Genomic DNA, 24,603 nt, shown 5'->3' on the forward strand with positions numbered 1-24,603 from the left:
AGAAAAGAGAACGGTTCATCTCCGCGTGTGCTTTTCAAGTCCCTGAGTTCATCATCAAACCGCTTTATTTTTCCTGCTCCCATTCAACACTCACAGTATGTTTGTGTTTTCCCAACATTCATCTGCTAAAATTTGACCTGATAATTAATATCAATGTGTTATTCACTGTAATCTCTTACCAAAATAATGATCTGATTCAAAATGACAACTGACCGTTTCAGATCATCTTAAATAAATGTGGTTAAAAAAAATGTCACATTTGGTATAAATAATTCTACATTTTTGGATCTAAAATGCTGTCCCTCCTCTGTCTATAAAGTATGTTGGTGGTTTTCCTCGTCCTTCCCACACGATGCACTTCCACTTCTAGTGCTTGGCACAAAGTGATGTTCCTCAGTCATGTGAATGTTCTGTAGGGTAATAATAACAATAATAGACAGACATTTATGAAAACATTTATGAATTCTCTCGTCACAGCTCGAGTGTGAGTGGTGCACTGCTGCCCTTCTTTGTCTCACATTATATTTCCATAGGAACAAGTCATTTTTTTATTCCTGGCTCCTGTGGGAGCACAAACACAGCAGTGGCAGTTTGCTGCCCCCTAGAGGATGCAGTGTGCATGCAACATGTCAGAATCTAGTGATGCAGTAGCTCCATTTTACACACATGTAGGCGTCATATGCAGCAGCGTACAGTCAGTGGACGGTCATGTTTGATGATATAGAACATTTCTAATTGAATAAAATGATACAACCTCGTTGTTTTTAATCAAATATTGTGGTAGAAGTGGTAGAAACTAAGATAATATGAAAGTAAATAGATCAATATAGGCATGTGGTATATGAGAGTTCCTTCTTTTGTTTTTAAAACATCAGAAACGCAGCGCGCAATTTAAAAACAACTTTAATCATTCACTTGTGTGCAATGCAAAACATAGGATTCATTCATTATAAATCAGTATAGGCTATAGAGTATTTTTTTTTTCAAAGTGCTTCACTCTTACCTGTATCTTCTAAACACTGCAAATCTGTGTATAGCAAGTACAACTGTGTGTGTATTAATATGCGTTGGTGCTGTCAGCGACTTGGTGCACATAGACCGTATGTAAAAATAGATGCAGCCTTCCGGTTTTGAAACGTGAAGCCCTCGGAAGTAGGATGCAAGGAGCAGTTAGCCACCAGGGGGCAACGCTGCTGGTTGTGAAAAAGAACTCCACGTCTATAATATCAGTAAACGTGTTCCTGAGGAATTAACTCTTTGTCTCTGTGACCTGTTTCAGGTCTTCTTCAATAGAACATGATGTCAGTTTTGTTGCTGGTCAAATAGCAAATGTTTCGAGTTTGTTTTGCAACCAGAAGACTATGATCATCCTTTTTTTACACAGTCTATTGCACTGCATTGCACCGAGGAGCAGCTAAAATAAAAGGTTGGAGGAGTTCACGTGGGTTGAAGTGCTGGTTCTGTGTCAAAGGCATTGTTTTTCTTTTCTTTTTTTTAAAGTCCCACCGAGGCAGAAAATGCTGTTTTCCTGCCTGTCATTGGTACTGCAGGAAGTTCCTGAGCCTGTTGGGCAGGGGGAGGTGGGAGATGAGGTGGAGTCGATCTCGGCCGACACATTTCCTGATGCACTGGCGACACACCTGGCTCAGGAGTCGTGGTGTAGCTGTAAATAAAAAAGAAAAGATAGACGGTGTCATTTAGGACGCTTGTAGGATTCATGCATGGACTAAACTAAAGAAAAAACAACTCGTACCTTCGTAGAGCATCAGGAAACCCTCCGTTAGACTGCTGGGTGGAGCCACGTCGACTGGCCTTTGAAACTCTGTGTTCCTGGCGTTGATGTCCGCACCAAAGTCCAGCAGCAGCTTCACCACGGCCGTGCAGTCTTTCTCCGCAGCTGCATGTAGAGGCGAATCCAGGGATCTGCCTTTCTGGACATTTGCACCTGTTTGAAGGACACACGTGTTTATCCCTTCATAATGAAACTAAAAACTAAAACTCAGAGCCAGACATGTCTGCTGTGAACTATAAGTTAATTAAATGAACTAAAGGTTCAAACGTTTACTTTTTTTTAATTAGTTGGGAATGCGAGTCAGGCATTCTCAAATATCCAGGACATTTTTTTCTGCTATTTATACATTTGACCTATATTTTTCAGCCATTTTTTCAATTAAAATTTAATGGAATATTGTCGACTGGTGATTGAGTTAGTAACCAGAAGGAGCAGAGGACACAGGGAAACAATATTAGGAATTTCTGACTTGGCATGACAACCATTAGAGTTAGAGTTAGTTGGAAGTCCTCAGCATTCCCATTTTCCTGGGGTTAGCACATGTTCTTGTTTTTTTTCCTCCAATCTTTGTAAATTTAGCTTTACAAAAGCATAAAATTTGCATCAAAACATTTGTAACAAATAATAAATTGTACATTTCAGGCAGGAAAATGACGATTGGGGTTTTCATAAGCAGCTTTAAAATAGTTAAAAGTGTGTACATGCTTAAAATTTCCTATATCATCTTTACGAATAATTAATTTTAGAATAGAGGAACTAAAAGTGTTTCTTTAATGTAAACGTGTACACTAATTGTTCCTGTGTATCTCTTTGTGTGTGTGTGTATGTGTGTGTGTGTGTGCATTCAGAATGCGGCATGCTCGGTGCGGCATATGGAGACGTAAAGATGCACAGTATGCAGCGTGTGTGTATGTGCTGACCTTCCCTCAGGAGTTTCCTGGCACATTCCAGCTCTTGGCAGACGCAGGCCGTATAGAGCGCGGTGCCCAGGTGAGGAATTTCCATGTCCACATCTGCCCCCCAAGTCACCAGAGCCTCCACACAGCCGTAATGACCTGGAAGTAATGGAGCGCGACGGCGGTAATAAGGTGAAGACAATGTGAGATTATTCTGCAAGCTGTTTGACTCAGGGCCACGTTGGGTGCGTTTGAAGCTGTTTTTCACAGTGAAGGTTTGTGAAAATAGACAAGATTGAAAGACAGCTGTAACGATTGGTTGTAATGATATACTGAATTATGTTGAATTAGAATTTTGTGACATCTAACTGCTACTAATTATTACACCTTCACTTAAGAAATTCAGTGGAAAACTACCTGCGATGACAATTATTTACATGGCATACCCTCACTGTTCACTTTATTAGGTACACACGTCAAATGCTTGTCAACTCTGTGTGGGGAAGAAACGTGACTCTGACGGTTGTTTCCCAGTGAGCAAATATAAAGACTTTTGATTTCCACACACAATCATCTCCAGGGTTTAGAGAATGGTTTTGAAAAGGAGAAAATATCCAGTTGATGCCAGAGGTCAGAGGAGAATGACTAAATGAGTGTATGGGTTACAAGGAGCAGACCTCAACAGGGCTTTATTAGTGTACTTAATAAAGTGGCTGCTGAGTGTATGTTTGTTTTATAACATACCTTTGCTGGTAGCTTCGTGGATGGGTGATGGATGGTAAACAAGGCTCTGGGGTTTCGCTCCGTTTTCCAAAAGGATCTCCGCGCATGCCACACTACCCACTGTGCAGGCGTTGAACAGAGGGGTGACACCATCAATCGTAGAAGCATTGACCTGTGAACACATTTCCAGTTTATCGTTATTTTTAGGTTGTTTTTTTGTTGTTTCGCCTCGCATGTTGACTAATAGCAACGGCCTGAGGGAAACAGTTGAAGGGGAAGAAAGTCTTAACAGCGCCGCAGCAGATGAAGAGCTGCACGCGGCTCATTTGTCACCCCCCCACCCGTGGAAATTACATTTGACCTGTGCATTATGGCAACATTAACGTGTCATGAGGCCAAATGTATGACTTACATTTGCTCCTGCATCAATGAGAGCTCTGGCACAAGCGACATGGTCTCCGAGACAGGCCTCATGAAGGGGCGTCACATGGTCTATAGTCAGAACATTCACATTGTGACCCTGGAAACCGAATCAAGCAGCCACAGAGAGTTTTTAGTGGTTTTGACGGGCATTAACCTTTGTCGGCCTCTGTTGGTGAAGCCTAGGAACTGCAGAGAGATTTATAAAGCTTATATGCAGTGAATAACACACACTCATGCTCCTTTGTTGTGGTTGACAGTAACTGATACACCTTTACACTTCTCGTTTTTAACAATTATGAATACGTACTTGCTTATTATAGCAGAAATACTTAATTTTACTACTTCTCTACTTTAATTAACCCCAGATAACCCCCTTTCAAACCTCTACCCCTGTAGTCTGACTGACTTTATGAATAAAACCAATTTAATTGCACAAGGAATAGTAATACAGAACCCGATTTACACAAGCAGCACACATGCAGGTAATGCACATGTAATTGAGATTCCCTCACCTGTAAAATGAGGGTCCTCAGGGCCAGTAGACGGCCTTGACTCGCGGCGTCATGGAGCGGTGAGCGGTCGGCCCAGGATCCTGACACAGGAATGAGAATTCAGTGGGTTTTAAAAAATAATAATTTACCTTATTTTATGATTCAGTTACCCACAGTGAGCTGAGTAAGAACCCCTGAAGAACATCAAATTCAAAACATCTAAAGACAACTTTTTACTTAAATGCAGAAAATGTTACCTATTTTGACACCTATTTTTTCCTCTTCCAAATATTTATATTATTGTTGCTATTCTGATTCTGTTACACATTTTTTACAACCTTGATTCAGACTTGCAAAAAAAACATTGTACTAACCTTAACCTGCAAATATGGAAATTTAAGGTTCTTTATAGGTCAATGAATGTTCTATTTTTTGCTTTAAATGACATATTTTCAAAATAGAAAATAGACATATATTTAAAATATTTAATATGAACTAAACCTTTTTATCACTAAATCTTAATGCACTAATCATGTTTTATAATACCACATTATGTGTATATATATATATATATATATAGAGAGAGAGATATAGAGATATATTTGTCAATATGCAAACCAGCATTGTGTCATATATATATCTACATATATGTATGTATATATATATATACATATATATGTGTGTGTGTATGTATATATATATGTATATATATATACATATAATTTTATTGAGCAAACCTGAATCAATGTCCATAATAACAGCCATTGCATTCCACACATTAGCATCATCATTCGCCCCTTCCTCTATCTGAATCATAATTTAGGTTGAAATCTATTTTTTTAATAAAAATATTGAATCTTAAGCTAGTTTTTAAAACTTAATTCTATTAAAACGCTACAGCCTAACAGCCTATTTCTCTTGACAGATATAACAGATTTCTTAAAACGCGGGGACATGCCTTATCTCTCATAATAATACACTAATCTTGACTAATTAATATTCTACACAGTTGGTCCACTTTAAACCCAGACGTTCCCTTAGCCCACGATAGCTACAGATTACACTGCCGCCGTCCCTCTTCACCCAGAATGTGTCCTCAAAACGCCTGTTCCTGAGAATGTGAAGTGTTGTTTTGGTTGTCTGCAGTGTGAAAGGGTGCACTGCATAGCTGGGAATGGAAACTAGGGCAGGATGGGGGTAGTGGTGGTGGTGTTTTTTTTTAGGGTGGTGGTGGGGGGGGGCTGTATCATGACTGTGTTCTATAAATACATTAGAGAAAAAGAGCTGCCAGCCTACAGTGTCTCCGTTTAGCATTGAATGCACACATCAGGGTTTATAAGTGGCTATAAGCAGCATAAAAGGAAACCAGGCTATCGTTCATACTGTATGTATAGCACGTGTTAATGTGACTACAATGAATGGCTCCTATAGTTGCCAGATTAGCAAATGCAGTATTTATAGCTCATTTGTAAACATGGAAATAGTGAGTAAGTGTGTGTGCATGGACTGTTTCCACTTGAGTGTGTAGGAAACAACATTACTATTGTCCCTGACCCTGTGTGTCTGAGGTCAAATCTAATTGTCCTAAAAGGTACAAAGTATCTAATCCAGATTGTGCTGTTAAAAAACCCCCCAAAAACATCACTCTCATGTTTTTGTTGTTTCTCCCCCTGAGCACTCACCGTGTTTCTGGCCATAATCATAGAACTCTGCTGATATCCTGGCCGCTTCTTTGCGGTTCCCGCGGATAATGTAGAAGTATGTCAGCAAGTTGAGGGAGATCTTCACAAAGAGCTTGAAGCAGAACAGTGCCAAGATGCTGAGGTAAACATTGGACAACTGGGCCGCGAAGGGCTTGTTGGTGAGCTCCTCTGTTGAGTCTGGCATTTCTTCTGGCACGTTCACTAGTAGCGCTGTGTCGAGGAAGGCAGAGAGGATCGGATGCTACTCCAAAAAGCACAAGAGTCGCCTGCTTTTTTCTTCTGGGGGCACTGACTGGTTGGCTGGTCCTGACAAAGAACAGGCTGGAGAAAAAAAAATGTTTTGCAGCTGCTACTGTGGTGGAGAGCAACTACCGTAATGTTATTGTACAATGGGAGTGGGTGTGTGTCTGTAGTCACATAGTTACACATAGTTCAGCACTCACACTGAGTCGCTTTCAGCCACCGATGAGACATACAGTGCATTTTTACCTGAACTCTAACCTATCATAGTGTTTACTTTGTGATAAATAAGCAAATTTTGCATTATTTTACTCAAAAAAGTATTAAAATCTGGGTTTATGTCTGAATAATTGAGATAAAATGTGTTTTTTTAAGCACATTTGAACTCATAATAGAGAATAAAGTGTTGAGAAATTTATTTTGACAGAAAAATAGTCTTTAAATATTTGTTTTGTCCATCAGTCAACAGTTAAACCTGTCACACTTGGCTAAATATACAGTATATATCAATAGCTCTGGTCCTTATGAACAAAGAGCGCTCTCATGTTTGTGTGACCCCTCTGTTATTGTTGCAATCCAACATGCCAGCATCATTTCACCTAATGGATAAAGGTGGCTAAACATAGCTCGCTGAATAGTTGCCTCTTGCAAATAATTACATCCCCCAGTTGACCATCGAATGTTATCAGGAAAGACGTTAAAAAACCCTACTATTACCTTGAGTACATCTTTGTTTTTCTTATCAAATGTGTCAATTTTCATTTCTATTTTTATCTTCAGATATGGAGCTATATTCTTATTTTTTTTGTTGGCTTTTATACAAGTGCAACAAACTCCTTTCTCTCTTGTTGCCCTGGTACCATAACAATCCCAGAGTCTACAAGAAAACAAGTGTAATGATGACAACGATAACAAGAGCAGCAGAAGTAAGAGCCTAAAAAGCTTTGAGGTTATTCTGAGTCCATTTAGACTGCTGCCAAGACACCCAGATAATAATATTCACTGTTGTGACAAAGAAAATATTGAAATAAAGAGAAATTAAACTTTCTGAGGAAACTGCCTCTTGCAGTTAATTACAAACAAAGAAAAAGGTGATGACACATTTAAATCCACCATCCTTGTTTCCTTCCCACTCACCCCTATAACTGGGTTTACATTTAAAATAATAATAATGATAATAATAATAATAATAATAACAATAACAATAATCATAATAGCATTTTATTTATTAAGCCTCTCAGGTGTCACTGACCTGTCGCTGCAATTATGTGTTTATCAACTTAATAAAATGCTGTATATTGTCAGATTAATAGTCTTGGTTATTCTGATAAAGGCATTTTGAAGGTTGATTAAAACATAAGTAGTATTTTATGTTGTTATGTCTCTATTATATTGTATGTAAAAACGTACTTTCTGTTTTACAATAATGTGCCTCTCACTCCACATGGATCCTTCCGTGCTTTGCCACCGCGCATGTGCCAAACTACCCTGCCTCCACTTCCGCAAACATCTTTAAATGTGCTACTTATGCCAGTCTGTACCATTTGCTAATGTGCGCAAGTTTCTAACCGACGTTTCTGCGTCAAATGACGGCCCGCCGCCAAGTGTTTGCGGTTGTTGTAGTAATCGTTTGCGTGCTCGTCGCTCCTCTGTGTTGCGTGAATGTGAGCGTGAATGCGGGTGACACTCGGCATAAGTTGAACGACTCTCACGTCGATTTCGACTCGTTCGGAGAAAAGTTTCCCCGCGAGTATGATGACGTCAACAGCGGCGACTTTAACCGGCGTCGTCTCCATTTCCAGGTGAGAAGAAATATTGTTCACACAGAGTTTGTTTACACTATTTAACTCACTATTAGTAACAAAACCTCACTATACACCACGCCCCCTTATTAAACTGTCAAAAAAGTAAAAATATAGTACCACTGAATATAAAGTTCCGAGCGGAATCATGTAACTAAACACATTTATTTACGCACTGCACTTGAATGCATCTTTTTTTTTTATTTTACATGGATGTTTATTTTATTTTAAACAGACATTAATCTCACTTTACGTTTTTATTCCACAAATAAGCAAATAATAATAGTCACGTAATAATCTTACATCTTATATTTAATCAAGTTCAAATACACAGTGAAAGAGTTTTTCCTCTCTTTGCTGTAATTGTTTTGTGTGATTTATTGTATTATTATGACCAGTTCTAATTAGTTTAATTCTGTTATTATTATTTCTTTGTGTGACATTGCAAATAGAGCCACTAAAAGGCAAAAAAGGTTTGACATATTGTCTAAAATTAAAAGTATTCATCACTAATCTCCATCTCTAAAATATGAAAGAATTGTTTCACACTTGTAATCCAATTCTCGAGTTCTTAAAGTGTTTCTTTTCATAGAATCTGCAATGTTCTGCCAAAAAGGCAAAGAGTTGCTGAAGGTGTAAAAAAAATAAAATAAATAAAGAAGACAAGCTTATGAATAATTACTTTTTTTTTTTTCTTTCTACCACATAAATAATCTGAGGAGACACTAAATCAAGAACATTACCTGTCAGAGAGACCGGGCCCCTAAGTTGGCATTACCTCTTAATGAAATACATAACTGCACATAAAGTAGTTAAAATGGCTCCATCTTGAGCGGCGATATCAATAAACTGCTGCTTTTATATTAATGTGTTGGAATTAACAATCTAGTGATAAAATACATAGTCGTATATCAGTCACACTGGACATTTATCTCTTTTAATCTTTTAATACTCTTTTGCTCATAATACTTTAGTTGGACACTGACTTATTTTTAAACCACTGTAGTGGTATTTTGTTTAAGTTAAAGGTCAAATGTAGAAAATGTGTTATTTTATACAATGTTTTGATTATAACTCAATTTGATGGACTTGTCTGCGTTTATGCACACCTAATATTTCATTTTTCTCTTGTTGCAGGAGGCTACAAAGCGACATGCGTACTTGAACTCATTTTCCACAGCACCGCAGTCGGCCCAGTATGGTCTAAACCAATTTTCTGACCTCTCACAGGACGAATTCAGAGGTAGACTGAAGTTGTGTCACCTATTTTAAGATTTCTAGATTGTATTTAGCTTATTATAGAGCCACTAAAGGCTCTGTAGCTTATTAAATCTACTGGAAAACCTCTTACTGTGTCTCCTGAAAGTGCTTCATTGGGTGAAATGGATTCACTCTGTCCACTGAATCTGCACAGTCACTGTTGATGTGCATCCTTGTGTCTGCGAGTGACTTTGAACTGTGTCTGTCATCCAAAGATCTGTACCTGCGAGCGAGCGCGGACGGCGCGCCACACTTCTCTGGACCGAAGACAGAACGGCTCCCGGCCAAGTTTGACTGGAGGGACAAAGAGGCAGTGGCGCCGGTCCAGAACCAGCTCGCAGTAAGGTTTAAATAAAGAGATAATGATGATGAGATTTTGTTTACTGTTGATAGGAGTGTGCCGTAGGTACAGAGACACAGTCAGGGGATTGGTGATCTTGCTCTTGATGCCAGGTGTTTTTCTTGCTCTTTAGCCTTTAAGACGTTAAGTTTGGCATGTCGCACTTTAGCGCTTAACTTTTAAATATAAACAAATGTCTGTTACATCAGCTGCACACAACTCTCTGTGTTCTCAGTATAGCTGTGTTTAGATCTGGTGACTGCACACAGGAAGGGATTTGTTTTATATGAAGACAGAGAGGCAACGGCAGAATTATAAAAAGCAGGAGTATGAAAATGAAGCATCGACGGAGCGTTTCAGGAGTGAATGTTTGATGCTAAGAAATCAGGTTCAGGAGCTTGACAAGAGGAACGTACACACACAAAAGCTCCTACAATCAGGTCTGTTAGTTATAAAGTTTATGAATAGTTTATGATGGTTATTCTGTTTATAAAGACCAAACGGGGTCGGAAGCTTTAAAATAGAATATATCCCTCATTCATCTTCTTCAAAAAGTCCTCTATTTGACTCATGACAGCGGCTTAAAGTGCAGATGCACCCTGAGCTGTTGTGATACCACGAAAATCACCATTTGACATTTAGGGTTAACGTAAAGAAGCCTCCCCCATTCAATTATAAAGTAACATAAAGCACTTTTGGTGGAATTGGGGACATTAGTAACAGTAAAGGAGAAGTGGGTGAAATGATAAAGTAAGCTATTAGGTGTGAGTTTTGGTCAGAGAGGACCAGGGGACACGGGCAGGCAGAGTGTTAGTGAGATGGAGCTGTTGCTCGTCCTCCCAGTTTCACTTTCTGCTCTTTTTGTCCTTTATCTTTCGATTTGCCGTCGGGTATGATTTTTTTTTTTTTACTGTAAAACTGTCGTCCTAAGGGAAAGACACAGCCTGTGCGGGGAAAAGCCGAGGCATGGACATATATTTTACCCTCTTGAATTCAGGTTAGCCTTCCACACCAGGGAGTGCTGTGTGCACCTGACCACACTCACCTACTGCTCTCCTGCAGTTTTCCTGCCCAGATTAGCCCGTTTTCACAAACTCTGCCTGTAAACCTGTTCCCATAGATATATAAAGATAGACCGAAAATAAAATGCAACGATATAGCAGAGGGTCTAATTATTTTGTATACTTGGCATAGTTGACTGACTCAGGTTTCAGTATTGATTTTAAGCCAGTGAACCATATTGAGCAGGAAAAAGTACTGGATTTTTACACTTGCAGCCAAGGTTTTCATCACATTTATGGGAATTAATGTTGCGTAAATAAACCTATATCGTCTGATGCTGTTTGGAAAATTAGATTTCATTTCACACAAGAAAAAAAATGCACTGTGTTTGTTTTACCTCTCCAAAAAGCTATATAATCTATATCAGATGCAACATTTGGTATCAAAATATCTCAGATAATCCTCAGCATTAACGCAAAGGTATAATTAACGGTTTTCCTCAAGAGGCAGCAGTATACCTGAGGTGTTTCTGTCAGTAGATGGCAGCAGAGAGCAGTTAGTCACAGTTGATTCAGCCTGCTCAGGATCATCTTTCTCCAAACCCCATTTGACATCACATCTGAATGTTGTGTTGCTCTAAAGAAACTGTTTCGGAGATTTTAAAATATGAATGACACTGTTTATTTGGCCAGCAGGGTTGCAGGGGAAGTGAGGAACGCTTTTAGTGGAAAATATCAAATCTTACTTTGCTGCAGTTTCCTCAAGCAATGCATTAAAATTTCAGCCTTTCATTGCTGTTTTGTTTTTGCTTTTTCCCTCATTACTGTAATGACACCTTTGCAGTGCGGGAGTTGTTGGGCGTTCAGCGTGGTTGGTGCCATCCAGTCTGCACACGCTATTGGAGGCTCACATCTGCAGCAGCTCAGTGTACAGCAGGTTCTGGACTGCTCCTTCAAAAATGAAGGCTGCAACGGAGGCTCTCCTGTCAGGGCTCTGAATTGGTTAAAACAGGTATGTACAGTGAGTGTGTGACACGTTTACCTCACATAAGGCCTTCAATACATTCTTAGGTCTGTTAAGAGTAGACTAAACCTCCTAGTACTTCAGCTTTTGTCCTTGAAAGAGGCAATAGACAACTTTTTGTCTTAATCTTGACATTTTGATGACATTTTGTTCGAAAAATGCCCTTGAAATATTTGAAATTGCCTTTAAAATGTTCATGCGGGGTGCTTCTAATGCTCCAGTAAAATAGAGAGTTATATTTTGCTTTTATTAGTGTTATATTTGAGCCAGGGTATGTGTGCGTAGAAAATGAAACGAATAACACAAATAAATGAATGAATTAAATACTAATAATTAGAGTCACCTTATGTCTCTTTCCATCTTAATCTAATTTCACTATACCAGTGTGTGTGTGTGTGTATAAGTGAGGAAGAGGAGGAGGATGAGAGAGAGCAAATTACCATATTGGGAATAAATCTGCCTCCTGTGAAAAGCCCGTAGCTGACTTTGCTCGACCTATTTACACCACTGTATTTTAACTTTGAAAGCAATATTGTTCAATAATAACCAACATCACTTCATTAAATAATAATTTCTTAGTGCTCAGAATCCATACAGATCCTCCATTCCCTTATATCCTATAAATAATAAGTGTCGTATAGAAAAAGTCTCTCATCTTAAATATGATTTGGGAACCTTAATAAAAGTGGACATGGAGACATTTCAGGCTTAAATGTATCACTATGACTTCCTTCTCTTGGCCACCGAGAAACACTTCTCAAGTAAAAATTAAAACAATTGTATTTACGCCACAAAGGAACTGTGTTACTCCTTATTCGAAACAGTGATGAGATTAGCGTTCACTTGTATCCCTTGTGTTTGTCCACACGGGGCTTCTTATTATGACACATTGCGACACTAACTCTGAGCAACAGTACTGTTGGTATTGCTTCTGCTGGGTCTAAAGACATGAAAGTTGTCTGTTGCCTCCTTTAAGTAGCTGTGTGCGACAGAAATGGCAACGCTGTTATTTATTTTAATTAAAGATATGCGTTGTAAGTGGCAGTAAGCAAACTCAGATTGGTGTTCTCTGCTGTCATCGATACAAATGAGGAACTGTGTCTGTGCCAGGATTTCTCCACAAACGAGATGAATGAATATTGTGCTTTCAGATTCAGAGATGAACTATCTTTCTTTCCAGACCAGAGTGAAACTCGTGCCTCAGTCCGAGTATCCCTACAAAGCCAGGACGGGAATCTGCCATTTCTTCTCTCAGTCACGCGACGGCGTCGCTCTGGTGAACTTTACCGCACATGACTTTGGGTAAAAGAAACACAGCACACTTTTTTCTGAGTTGTTTGTAAGCAATAAAGGCTTAACAATTAACAGCATCGTAGTCGGGACGAAGTCACATGTCATTTTAATGTGTTTTACCAAGGACAGAGGAGAGGAGGGGAGAGGGGAAGGGGATTGGCTCTGTCCAGTGACACGCCAGTGTTTACCGTGTCAATACGGACGTGGGCTGCTCAGTAGGACAGAGGCTTTTGACTCAGCTTAAATTATTTTGGCCCAAAGGTTATTTTGAATCATAGAGGAATTGTGTCACCTTTATATTATATCAACAGAACGGTGGCTCCTATTTGAGGATGTTATGCCTTTTATTTATTTATTTATTCATTCATTTATTTATTTATTTATTTATTTATTTATTTATTTGTTTATTTGTTTGTTTGTTTATTTATTTATTTATTTATTATATAATATTACACGGAGGACAGTTAAGAGTTGACAGTTAAGAGTTGTTATTTTCCATACAGAAATGAGTAAATATGTGGCAGTTATTAACCCCAGTAAATGTCAATGTTGTGCTTTACTATTCAGGTCATGAAAATAGACACTTCTTCAAGGTCACGGTGAAGACTTAACCTTCTGATAAAGGCCATTTATGTGCTGAAAAATACAGTCGTAAAAGTCTTTTTTACAATGACTGAAACCCCACCCCAACATGAATGGGGGCTTTCAATATTCAATGAAGTTTTGGCACTGACTTTAACTCCATGACCCCTCTGTGGCCCATATGTCATGAGTCTGGCACAGGATGGCATCACAGCTGGGCCCAGTGGGCTTCGTCGTCTGCTCAGAGGACAAGACGACGTGGCGCAGGATGTCTGCATATGTGCGACAGAGAGGACGGGAAAATAGGCTCCAGTAATTGTTTCAAACTTGGGAGGAAGAGTTAAAACTGAGTCTCATATCTAAACTGCAAAACTCCTGCCTTTACAGTATTGTCCATAATGCCAGAAAAAGCTGTTAAATCACAAGCCCAAACATGCCATACAGCTTTGTTATTCTGTTATTCAGTGGCCAGGAGGAGGCAATGATGGGTCAGCTGGTGGAGCGTGGTCCCCTGGCTGCTGTCGTGGACGCTGTCAGCTGGCAGGATTATCTGGGAGGAATCATCCAGCATCACTGTTCCAGCCAACGGTCCAACCATGCTGTTCTGGTCATTGGATACGACACCACTGGTACATGTTGCCTCCACGTTGGTGCGAGACACAAGTGGAAATCAAGAATGAATGGACTGTTTGTATGTTTTTGCTTGGATTAGCAAGAGATACAATACTCGCCTATCTAGGTCAAGAGCGTTTTTGCAACTACTGGGGCCTGTGAAGGTTATTTAGAGTAAAAGCACTTGGCAACATTCTTTAGTTAAAAATATACCCTTCTTAATCAGCTTTAATCACTAGTTGCAGCTGCAATAGAGAAGTGTCTCATTCCTCCAGTTAAGTGGTAAAGCCATGACAGAACAATATATTTAAGCAAGCTAATGAGCGAGTCCTAAAGTTCTAATTTATTCTACATAGCAACTGGGCCGGTGTGAGATAGTTTGCACTAAAAAAAAAAAAGTGTTTTACAATTCATTTAATTTGCCATAAATCAGACATGTTAAAAGATGCCAGCCCTCAGAAGAAGAATTGATTTCCAATTCCACGTTTTTATAGCTTTAAGAGACACATTTAAATCTGAATATGAAGCTCTGAAAGCTACAGTATCTCTGCAGGATTTTTGCATATTTTCCATTTTAGTATTTCACCTTTTGTCCCCTCTTCTTCCGTGTGGTCCTCTTGAGTTCACAGTCCTCCGAGAGGAGGAGGTTTGATAGCATGACATGTCACGTGTGACCTTCTGACATCGCGTTTCATCATTTCTAAGTATAGAAGTTCTGATTATTTTAAAGCAACGTGCGTAAGCTTCTGTTCGACCTTTTCAAACTTTCGCAATGACTTTTGTTATCAGTGTGTCTTCTGTCCGCGATTATGCTGTTGACACACGGTGGGATCTTTATGTTCTCCGCTTTTTAATAATTATTTCACATGCACTTGTTTGTCGATATTAAATTAAAGTATATGAGTGATTATGTAATGATTTAAACTGGTCACAGCAGTCGTATATACACACACACACACACTGACAACACATGTTGTCTGTTTTAGGGGATATTCCGTACTGGATCGTGCAGAACTCCTGGGGAACCACGTGGGGCAACAAGGGTTATGTTTACATAAAAATCGGTGGCAACATTTGTGGTATGAACTTCGCCTCCTCTCATTTCCTGTTCATATCCCCTTTGTTCATGTCCCTTCTATCCCCTCAGGGATTAATACAGCTCTCTCTTCTATCTTCCCAGGTATTGCGGATTCTGTGGCAGCAGTTTTCCTCTAACAACATCACGTGTATTTCTGTCATTTGTTGGTATGTTCACTGCTGTGAACTCGAAATCAGTCAACTGCCGTCAAACGTCTCTGTAAATAATGTTTCTTTTTATTGAAATGCATCACCATAACAAAATAAATCATGTCACATCTTGATAAATGTCGGGTCGTAATTGAGCGATGTTCTCACACACACACACACCACAGTAAAACTAATAACATGAGCAGACACACAGTACAAAAATACAGTATGTATAAGGTAGATACACGTCGTGGGTTATATAACTCAAATTTATCTATACACAGATAAGAGTATTTATTGCATAAATACAACCACATTATTAACATTATGTACAGATGTCGTGGCTCCTGTTTTATGGCTTCACATATTGTAGATGTTGACATTGATTGTTTATACAGAGGATTCCACCCGAGCTACATCTGAGTCGCTGGAAATAGCTCGCTCTCCGACACCTTCCCCGCGCTGACATGAAAGATGATTCATTGATTGTGGAGAGAATAAAAAAAAAAGGAAAGGAAAAGTCTGCATTAGCACCAGTTTGATCACTGTGCTCACCGGTCCGTTTGCTTTCAGGTCAGTTCACTGTGAAAATTTGCATAATGTTGTCGAGAAAACATCTGAGCAAATCTTATCAAGGAGCCATCTGCTGTCGTCGTGACTCATGACCAGTCAAGATTAGAGATTAGAGCAGAACTGGTCCACTATGGCAGTTTGAATTATTCTGGTGTGTCACAGGTTTTGTAGCCTCACTAATGGACTAGCAATTAATTTTTTTTTTAAACATGATTTTCCTCTATTTACATCTCACGCCACCTTCAAATGCTTTAAGTTGTTCCTCACATCAAGATCCTACCTCTGTCCTTTATAATCCCATGTTTATACTTTGATCTGTCACGCTAAAACGGATATCGTTTGAGACGTCTTTCCTTAATGTCTCTCAGGCGGCGAGTGTGAAGGCTCAGAGTCCGAGTCCTCGCTGCTGCAGTAGGAGCTGTCGCAGTACTCGGCCATGTAGAGGAAGGTGTGAACGTTGGGATTCAGCTTGGGCACCCAGTGGCGAGGCACCAGGAACGTTGCCAGGTTAAAGAGATCCACAAACACTTTGTAGCGGTCACTAAAAGGTACAGCAAATAATCAACCGTATAGTATTTAACTCGGAATGGAGCATCTGTTACATTATTATTAAATTTTAGTTTCTGAAGGACAGGAGGTCATATTGAGCTAATGGAGAACTTTAAACACACATTTGACCATGTCTATGGCCATATGGCAAGTCATTTAGATAACCGTAGGTTAAAAGTTGATTGTACCTGACAGTAGATCTCAGGTAGTGGTAGCCAGAGGAGCCTCCAGTTCCGGCTTTGCTGCCGATCATGCGGTGCACCATGCACACGTGGTTGTCTGTAACGAAAGACAACAAATCCATTCTCTTAGCTGTGCTTGTTTCATATCGGTAAGAAATACAGGATGTAATTAGATTCTTCTGAATAACTGAAGTTGTGTAAACTCTGAAACCCTGCGGTTTCCTCTTGAGAATTCCAATTCCCTGGTGAGTATACGCAGCGACTGGCACAGAGTTGCACTTACATCTCCATTTTGTCATCAGGGTGTCAATATCCATGAGGGATGTGAGCAGCTGAAAAGGAACCTGGAACCTCGGCTCCTCCCTGAAATACAAATGGTAGTCATTTATGAAAAAGTGTGTCTGGTTCGGCGTTGATAGCAGTGTTAAAAAGAATCAGTGTCCCCCTGTACCATACCCACAATTCGATTAACATCTTAAACCCTGGAGTTTCACATTAATTATCACCTTTCGGTGGCTGCTTCGTGTCTGTTGACTCTCACAAAGCCTTAATGAGCGTCATGACGCTACATCCACCCAACACAGGTTCTAAAAACCCTTGGTTTTAAAGACCTGGTTAACGCATCTTTCGATAAAGCTGACAAATGTCTCACGGATGCAACAGCACAGAGAGTCTAATTGCTTGGTTTTTTTTTTTTACAGCTGGATATCACGTGGCATAGATGGGGGTTTATGAGGGAATGTGACTTGGAGATTTTAGTGTCTCTGCTGCCTTGGGAACCAGCAACTGCACCAGTGCTGCTGTGGTCAGCAGCAGAAGCTTATAAATATGAATCTGAAGCAAGCACACAGACACACTGTGTTGACAGAGGTCCCCAAGACAATTGAAGGTAAAAAAAAAAAAATGTGTTAACCTGTAAAAGAAGATCATCAGAGCGCCTTGGAGAGCCTTGTAAGAGAGCCGCCTCTCACCTTGTGGGACGAAAAATGAAATTGGGTTTAGTAAAGTGATTTAGAGTTAAACTTATATGTCCAAAAACAAGTCCAGGTGACAAATACAAGCAGGATGACAACATGTGATTGTTCACTTTGGAGTGACCCTCTCACCTTTGCTCATCAGATGGTCGTGGCGCTTTTCATCAAACAGAGATGTGAAGAGCTCTTTCTGTTTGACCACCTCAGCCATCATTTCCTCCTTCTCCTCAGAATCTGTCATTTCCTTTTAAAGGGGGAACAAAAAAATCAAAAAATGGGAAAGAATAAACACAATCTCTTGCCAATCATACGCCAATCATACGCCCATTTCTCTTTCTTCTCTTTCGGAAAGTTAAAGCCTTCTCTTACTGCAATGTTCTCCCTCTCTTGATTCAGCCCGTCAAATATATTGATTTCCAGCCGTTCCCAGAAATTGAATCCGTCCACCTCCAAACCAGGAGTTCTCTCTAGCCACTCCTGAGAACAGGTACAAACAATTTTATTTTCTACATTTCAAAAATATGCTTAGAAACTGTGACCTAAATCTAAAAAAATTGATATGCAGGTGGCTGGTGTTACCTCGACTAACTTCAAGAGTGTGGGCTCCTGTTCAGTGGCGAGCAGCATCTCACTGTCATGGCCACTGAAGTTGTCCCTGTAATGTTTCTTGTTGTATGGGACCCTGTGGTTGTCCGGGACCCCGATTTTATTCTCCATGAGTCGAAACTGAAGACTCTGGAAGCCGGAGGCTGGTGACAGGTATTCCCTACACACAACAACAGTGAGCAACACATGCACACAAGAGCAGGCACGGTGCAGCTCATGAAATTTTCAGAGCCAGAGTAGAGCAGAGATGTACACTCACCGAAAGTCAAAAAAGTCCAGTGCTGTCATCGTCTCCAGCACAGAAAACTGGTCGACAAGCAGCCGGAATATCATCACAATCCTGTGGATGCGCGTGTTGACTTTGAGCATGTTGCGCTCGTCTCGTACCTGAAGGAAGGCGTAAAATGTGTGGAAGAATAATTAATAATCATAGTAGTTTCCTGATACAGGGAATAAATGGATTAAATTAAAAATATCTCCTATTAAATATAATTTCTTTTTAACAGAGGTGCTGGGGATCTCTGCCTATTACAGTGTTCTCCTCTCCGAGTATCGTGTAATATTCAGTTTATTTAAATCAATCTCCTCGATGACATTTAAACGTTCGACTTGAAAATGTTTTTCTCCCTCTAGGGTCTATTTAAAAACTGGAAATGAAATGAATATAATCACATGAATTTAAGTTCATTTCACCTTAAAAAAAAAAGTGACTTACATGTCCACTGGTGAAGATCTCGCGCACTGAATCGAGTTCAAACAAAATCTGTTTGAACCATAATTCATAAGCTGCAATGAGACAAAAGAAAGGTTTGTTATATTAGAGTGATATTGCACTCATGCATTATATATATATATATATATATATATATATATCACAAAGGCATGTGCAAATACATGTAAAAAGGCTTTTTTCTTTACCTTGATGGGTGACAATGAAGAGGTGCTCATCGTGGATCTTATTACCCTTCACTTCACTCTGCAACACCTGGCCTGAGAGGACTTTACCAAGCTGAGGGTTGGAAAGAAATAAACCGTTTGACTTAAAAGTGCGACTTTAAAGAGTAAAATGCAAATCCCGGTGCCAGTTTTTCTTTTAAATGTCCGGCTTCAAAGACTGACACATATGGTAGGTGGTCTTTTCTACCTGCAGGTAGTCCCCATAGAGGATTCCTCCTTTACTGGCCTTGTTAACTCCTGCCTGCGAGGCATCGTTCTCTTCAGGATTTGGAGGCTTGTTTTTGAACAACCTGCATAGCAAGGAGAGAGAGAGAGAGAGAGGCCTTTTTTATGGTGGTGTTTTTCCCAGGATTAAACTTGTGCAATCTTTCTAAAAATCATTTAGCCAAAGAGAGAAATAAAAAAATAATTAAGATACCAAATGTAGGTACATACAAATGCCTCTTCTCAAAGTACGGACATCCACTCATGACTTTTCCAAATCAGCAGTCGCTGAAGATGTGCTCGTCTTCCTTAACTAATATTTACTAAAATTGTCTTTGCTGCTCTCAAGTCTTTTTAACTATCAACCTCATCCAATCACCCATGAGAATAAAACCCACACCCGGTCCGCCTCTGTTTGTCTTCAGTTTACCTTGAATGATGTCCACCTTCTGGACTTTGTTTGACCGGCTGAAAGAACGGTCACAAGACCCTTTCTCAAATAACAGAATGCAAAACAACAAACACAAACACACGTGTATATGACTTTTGATCGAGCAGTGCCATTGCCGGCTAAAATAAAGTACAAGTACATTTTAAAAGACCATTTTGTTTCTAAAAAAAAACACAAATCAAAGTGTCTACTCTTTATACTTTAATTTCCCCAGGAAATAATCTAAACAATACAGTAAATATGACAAGATAATTTATGTTTGATATGAAAACCATGTTAAATGGACACGTATTAACTATCATTTCAAACCAAGAGCTCTATATACAGAGTCATACGTGTAAGTGTAGATATTTTTGCTTTTACTGATATTGCGTTGAAGATTTTATCAATAGACGTCAGTCATGACTCTGTTGAAATAGAACATTTTTGTAAATACTGGCCAAAATGTCCTCACAGCTACAGACAGAAAGACGCTCTCACACACACACACACACACAACATTGGGCTCTAGTGACTTCTTTCAAACTCGGTACATCCTGGGAATCATTGGTCCTTGGACTTGTATGTAAATATTTGAAATTTGGTTAATATTTTATTTTTTCAGTGAATGTTTTTAGAGATGTGCAGACTCAAGGCTGATATGAAAGTGTGTGTGTGTGTGGAGAGAACACTATGGAGTTTCCCTGATGTGCTGCTTCAAGGACGTACACTATGATATTGTTTGTGTTGTATCTGCAACCTGAATCATGCTTTTTGACCTTTCTTCATAGGAAGGAAACATGTTTGTTTTCATTTGCACATGGCCAGCCTGGTTGAAACGTACAGCGCGGCTTGTGCCTGTCCACCCACACCGCACCGCAGCTCAATGTCTGTCACAACATACATTCTTTAAATAATTAACCAGTTTGCTCAGTGTAACAGTCACAATCCACAAATCCCTCCGTCTCTCTCTCCAAGTCTCTCCGAGATCATTAGCTCCCTAGTTTTCCACCCACCGTTTTTATAGACTTTTCATACAGAGTCCCAGCAGCCTGCAAAACTGTCCTCAGAAGATCACAGGCATGATAACAAGCAGCTATTTCTGGATTGGGACACAGCATGAGCCGAGTAATATAAGGCAGCGGAATGAACTAGAACCAAAAGCGAAAATGCTTTGTTCTTGTTCCCATTGAACCGGAATGAATGAGATGCTACTGACGCAATAGGGGGAGAGGCTGGAGACGAGACGAGTCCGTCGGGGTGAAGCCTTTTTGAAGCACGAGCTAACATGTCTGTCCTTCTCACTGATAGGAGTCATGTGTCATTGCACAATATCTCCCCGGTTTAGATGAGACAATGGTTAAAACAAAGCACGAGTATATCGCCTGCTTTCCCTCTACTGTCATGCAAATTGTCCTTTGAAAGTTAAACTGCCGTTTTCTTGTCTAACAGCGCACAGTCCTTGAACTCTGCAGTTAATCTGCAGTCAGCGTCTCCGCGGAGCTTCGGCAATAAATGCATTTATTACACGAGTAACAACGGGGAAAACAACAGAGACATTTGTATTTTGTGGAAAAGACAATTTATCTATTGCTATTATTACTCCACATTCTTTAATAAATCGCCCTTTAGAATGATTATTGCAAACTTGGCATCATTGTAGCTTAAATTTAGATCACTGCATATTAAAGATGTGTAATTGATATGTGTGTGTATGTATATATATATATATATATATATATATATATACATACATATATATGTACAATTTACAAGTTGTTTTTGTATCACTACTATTTCTGCTTATACGTGTAGCACGTCTGAGTTTTACACACTTAAACGTGTAAAACACACACTTATTGTGTTTATGCCGCGTTCCATTTACATTTTAAACCCTAACCCACCTCCATGTTGACCGTGTTTAAATTGACAAATTGGAAAAAACAGCCTAGCCTAGCCTGGCTTAGCCTAGCCTGGCTTAGCCTAGCCTAGCCTAGCCTGGCAAACATTCGTCCAGCTAGCCATTGTTAGCGCTGTACACTCTACACGGTGTTTGTCCGCACACAAACAGCGTAGCAACACACGTCCACGGCTAAAAAATTGAACAGTACTATGTGTACGACTGACCCAATGTGAAATAAGACGGACTATTTTTTTACTTTTGGCACAAGTGGCAGCCATCTTTTGAATCCTATGTCACAGTTTGTGAGGTTTCTCCAATTTACGGAGCTGGAAACCTGATTTGAGACTTTTTGGACCTCGGCAATAATGGCCAAACTAAACAGTTCTGATGCAAACTGAAGGCTACAGAGGCTCTACCAAAAAGTACTTGGAAGAGAAGTCTGAAGCTGCTTACTTCCCATAACAAAATGCACTTTTTAAAACCAATAATCCCCTTAATGTAGGTCACGACCAGATCTCAATATAAAGCTTTTAATGCTGTTTTGTTTCGTGGTGGAGATCCTTGTAGTTCACACATTGTCCCTGAAGAGAACTTTATGCACAACCACTGCAGAGAAAATTCAAATCTACTGTAATTTGGTAGTGTTCTGTCTAGTAGGCGGAATTGTATAATGCAGTTAGGTCATGAGTACAGCGGCTTGATTAATCGCAGTACAATGGGAGCTGGCCTTTCCATTCTTTATTTTACTTTTATTCATTGAATGCAAAACCATTCACTCCAGAAACAATGTAATTCAATAAAGGGCAGATTCCTTTGAGGTTTTAAGGGAAAGGGGTTGTGAATAAACATCTATTTTTTTGGTGCTACACTGTGAGATAAAAGCAAAAAAAAAACAAAAACAAAAGTCCCCTCGTTGATTTTAATACAGCATAAACTCGGTGACATTTCCCAGGATTGAACTGTGTTTATCTACTAATTGTGTTGGTGGTTCTGTGAAGAGCAAATCCACAGATTATCAGCAGGAGATGACACAATGCACAGCGTGAAATTTAATGGCACTGTTTTGCAGAAAGAGCAGGTCCTGTAGACGTCGTGGAGTAAGTGTGTGTTTACGTAACACACTGCATAACTGTTCAAACGCGTAACATCTAAAGGATGTGAAATTTAAGATTTAGAAACGTGTGAAGCAAACAACTACACACTGTTTATTTATTTACTATAAGCTCATATATATCACATATCACAATATCTGTATTAGTTTCATAAACTCAACTTCAAATTTAGTGCCGATTTTTCTTATTCTCGACTTCAGGTCGTTTCATTTTAATGGAAATCTGAGTGGGAGGAGCCTTATGAAGTGTAATCTGAGAACAACATTGCTTGACGTCACAAATCATAGCATGACATTGACCTCGAGCATCATACGACGTATAATATGATGCATAGTTTGTCCTTCAAGGCTGTGAAGTTGGATTCTGCTTCCACCGGACACCTTAGATCCCTACATAATTTCATACATGATAGCGTTATTGAGCACGGCTATCTCTGTGTTACATCCACAAACTGAGGCTTGACTGAATTATGAAACGCGCTTCTTCTTCTTCTTTTTTTTAAATCCGCTGCTCTGATGTAGTTATTGCATGACATGTTTAGCTCTTTGATGTTCTTGCAAAGTCGTGCCATCTTTTTTCAACCAGCCTTTGAAGTAGATCTAGTTGCACTGCGTAGTTGGAGGGGCCGTGCTGCTGCTGCTGCTTTGGCAGTGCCTACTGTGGTCACAGTGTGATACTGCAGCAGCACTGCGGATCATTTTCATATCGCCGCTTTACCTATTCCATTTGATGTCTCTTTAAATTAACCTGGAGAAAAGTGAAAAGGCACTTTTTTTGAAACCTCAAACCCCTGACTCACTCATCACTGCAATTAGACAGAATTATTTAAAGCAACAATATTTTTAATTTTCTGTTCCTCGTTTGTATGAAAGTGCAGAGATGAGCGTGTTGCTATATGATCTATAGATCAACAGAAAGCTCTTTCTGAGCTATGCACTTTGCACCACTAGGGAGCATCAAAGTACTTTTAAGAGAATGAAAGATTTGAATGCTTCATTTTCTTTTTTTTTCCCAGAGCTTAGTTTGTATTTGAAGATGTTTCAGAAGGAACTTTTTGTACAGATCTGTGGGAAGGGAGTGGGAGATATATATATATGTAGGATCACTGCAATTTCAATGTGAAGGAACAGTACACAATGGCTTACATAGGAACTTTAATGAGGCATCGCCATTGTAGGACGGTGGTGAAACGCAATGGTTCACCCGGAGGGAGTCTGAGAACTTTAAAGGCATGTTTTTCCCGACGTGCTGAGGAACATTCAAAGACATGCTGAGCTCTATATGTCATAAAAAAATTAAGTTTCTGACACAATATAAAGAACATGTGGGAGTCTGGTGGTAAAAGTAAGAGGAGGTTAGAAACAACAGCATAAAACAACCTTTGAGCATAGAATAGAATAGAATCCCATTTGGTTTCAAATGCCGTTTGAAGTTGGCGATAAAAAAAGAAGTCTGTTTTGGTATGAAGGGGCTGTTTTTCAGCATTACGCATTCCATCATCACAACTCTTGTGCGCTTTGATGGCTGAGAATGTGGGGATGTTGATCACAACCCCAAAAATTGAGCTATCAAATGCTCACACATAAACTTATACCTAAAATTGTTTTTGATTGCACTGCCGACTGTGAAGAATAGGTTTTTTGGCAGCTGTCTCCATTTCGGCTTATTTATACGAAAAATTATATTCTCACATTTCATTCCTCG

The 24,603-nt window shown here is 39.5% G+C and overlaps 3 protein-coding genes across 4 annotated transcripts; 1 reads left to right on the plus strand and 2 right to left on the minus strand.

Annotated features, from left to right (window-relative positions):
- Positions 1-887: 887 nt before the first annotated feature.
- asb5a (ankyrin repeat and SOCS box containing 5a) lies at positions 888-7,802 on the minus strand. The gene is made up of 8 exons (XM_058648910.1): positions 7,679-7,802; positions 6,008-6,349; positions 4,347-4,426; positions 3,824-3,931; positions 3,433-3,583; positions 2,713-2,847; positions 1,754-1,945; positions 888-1,663 (listed from the first exon to the last, which is right to left on the minus strand). Exons 2-8 carry the CDS (start codon positions 6,210-6,212, stop codon positions 1,536-1,538), a joined length of 999 nt encoding a protein of 332 aa, XP_058504893.1. The 5' UTR covers positions 6,213-6,349; positions 7,679-7,802; the 3' UTR covers positions 888-1,535.
- A 52-nt stretch (positions 7,803-7,854) lies between these two features.
- On the plus strand, positions 7,855-15,547 carry ctso (cathepsin O). Of its 2 annotated transcripts, none has more exons than XM_058648908.1 (8): positions 7,855-8,070; positions 9,208-9,313; positions 9,546-9,670; positions 11,516-11,683; positions 12,876-12,997; positions 14,036-14,220; positions 15,169-15,261; positions 15,363-15,547. In XM_058648908.1, the coding sequence occupies exons 1-8, from the start codon at positions 7,855-7,857 to the stop codon at positions 15,395-15,397; spliced, it is 1,050 nt and encodes a 349-aa protein (XP_058504891.1). In that variant the 3' UTR covers positions 15,398-15,547. The 2 variants fall into 2 exon arrangements, with proteins under 2 accessions (XP_058504891.1, XP_058504892.1); XM_058648909.1 differs by having other exon boundaries at positions 14,036-14,199.
- A 789-nt stretch (positions 15,548-16,336) lies between these two features.
- Positions 16,337-19,792, minus strand: tdo2a (tryptophan 2,3-dioxygenase a). Its single transcript, XM_058650595.1, has 12 exons — positions 19,686-19,792; positions 19,438-19,540; positions 19,212-19,302; positions 19,009-19,079; positions 18,553-18,680; positions 18,267-18,453; positions 18,057-18,164; positions 17,820-17,931; positions 17,627-17,684; positions 16,997-17,076; positions 16,720-16,810; positions 16,337-16,523 (listed from the first exon to the last, which is right to left on the minus strand). Exons 1-12 carry the CDS (start codon positions 19,718-19,720, stop codon positions 16,337-16,339), a joined length of 1,251 nt encoding a protein of 416 aa, XP_058506578.1. The 5' UTR covers positions 19,721-19,792.
- Positions 19,793-24,603: the final 4,811 nt, after the last annotated feature.

The sequence above is a fragment of the Solea solea genome, chromosome 14, assembly GCF_958295425.1.
Source record: "Solea solea chromosome 14, fSolSol10.1, whole genome shotgun sequence".
Classification (NCBI taxonomy): domain Eukaryota; kingdom Metazoa; phylum Chordata; class Actinopteri; order Pleuronectiformes; family Soleidae; genus Solea; species Solea solea.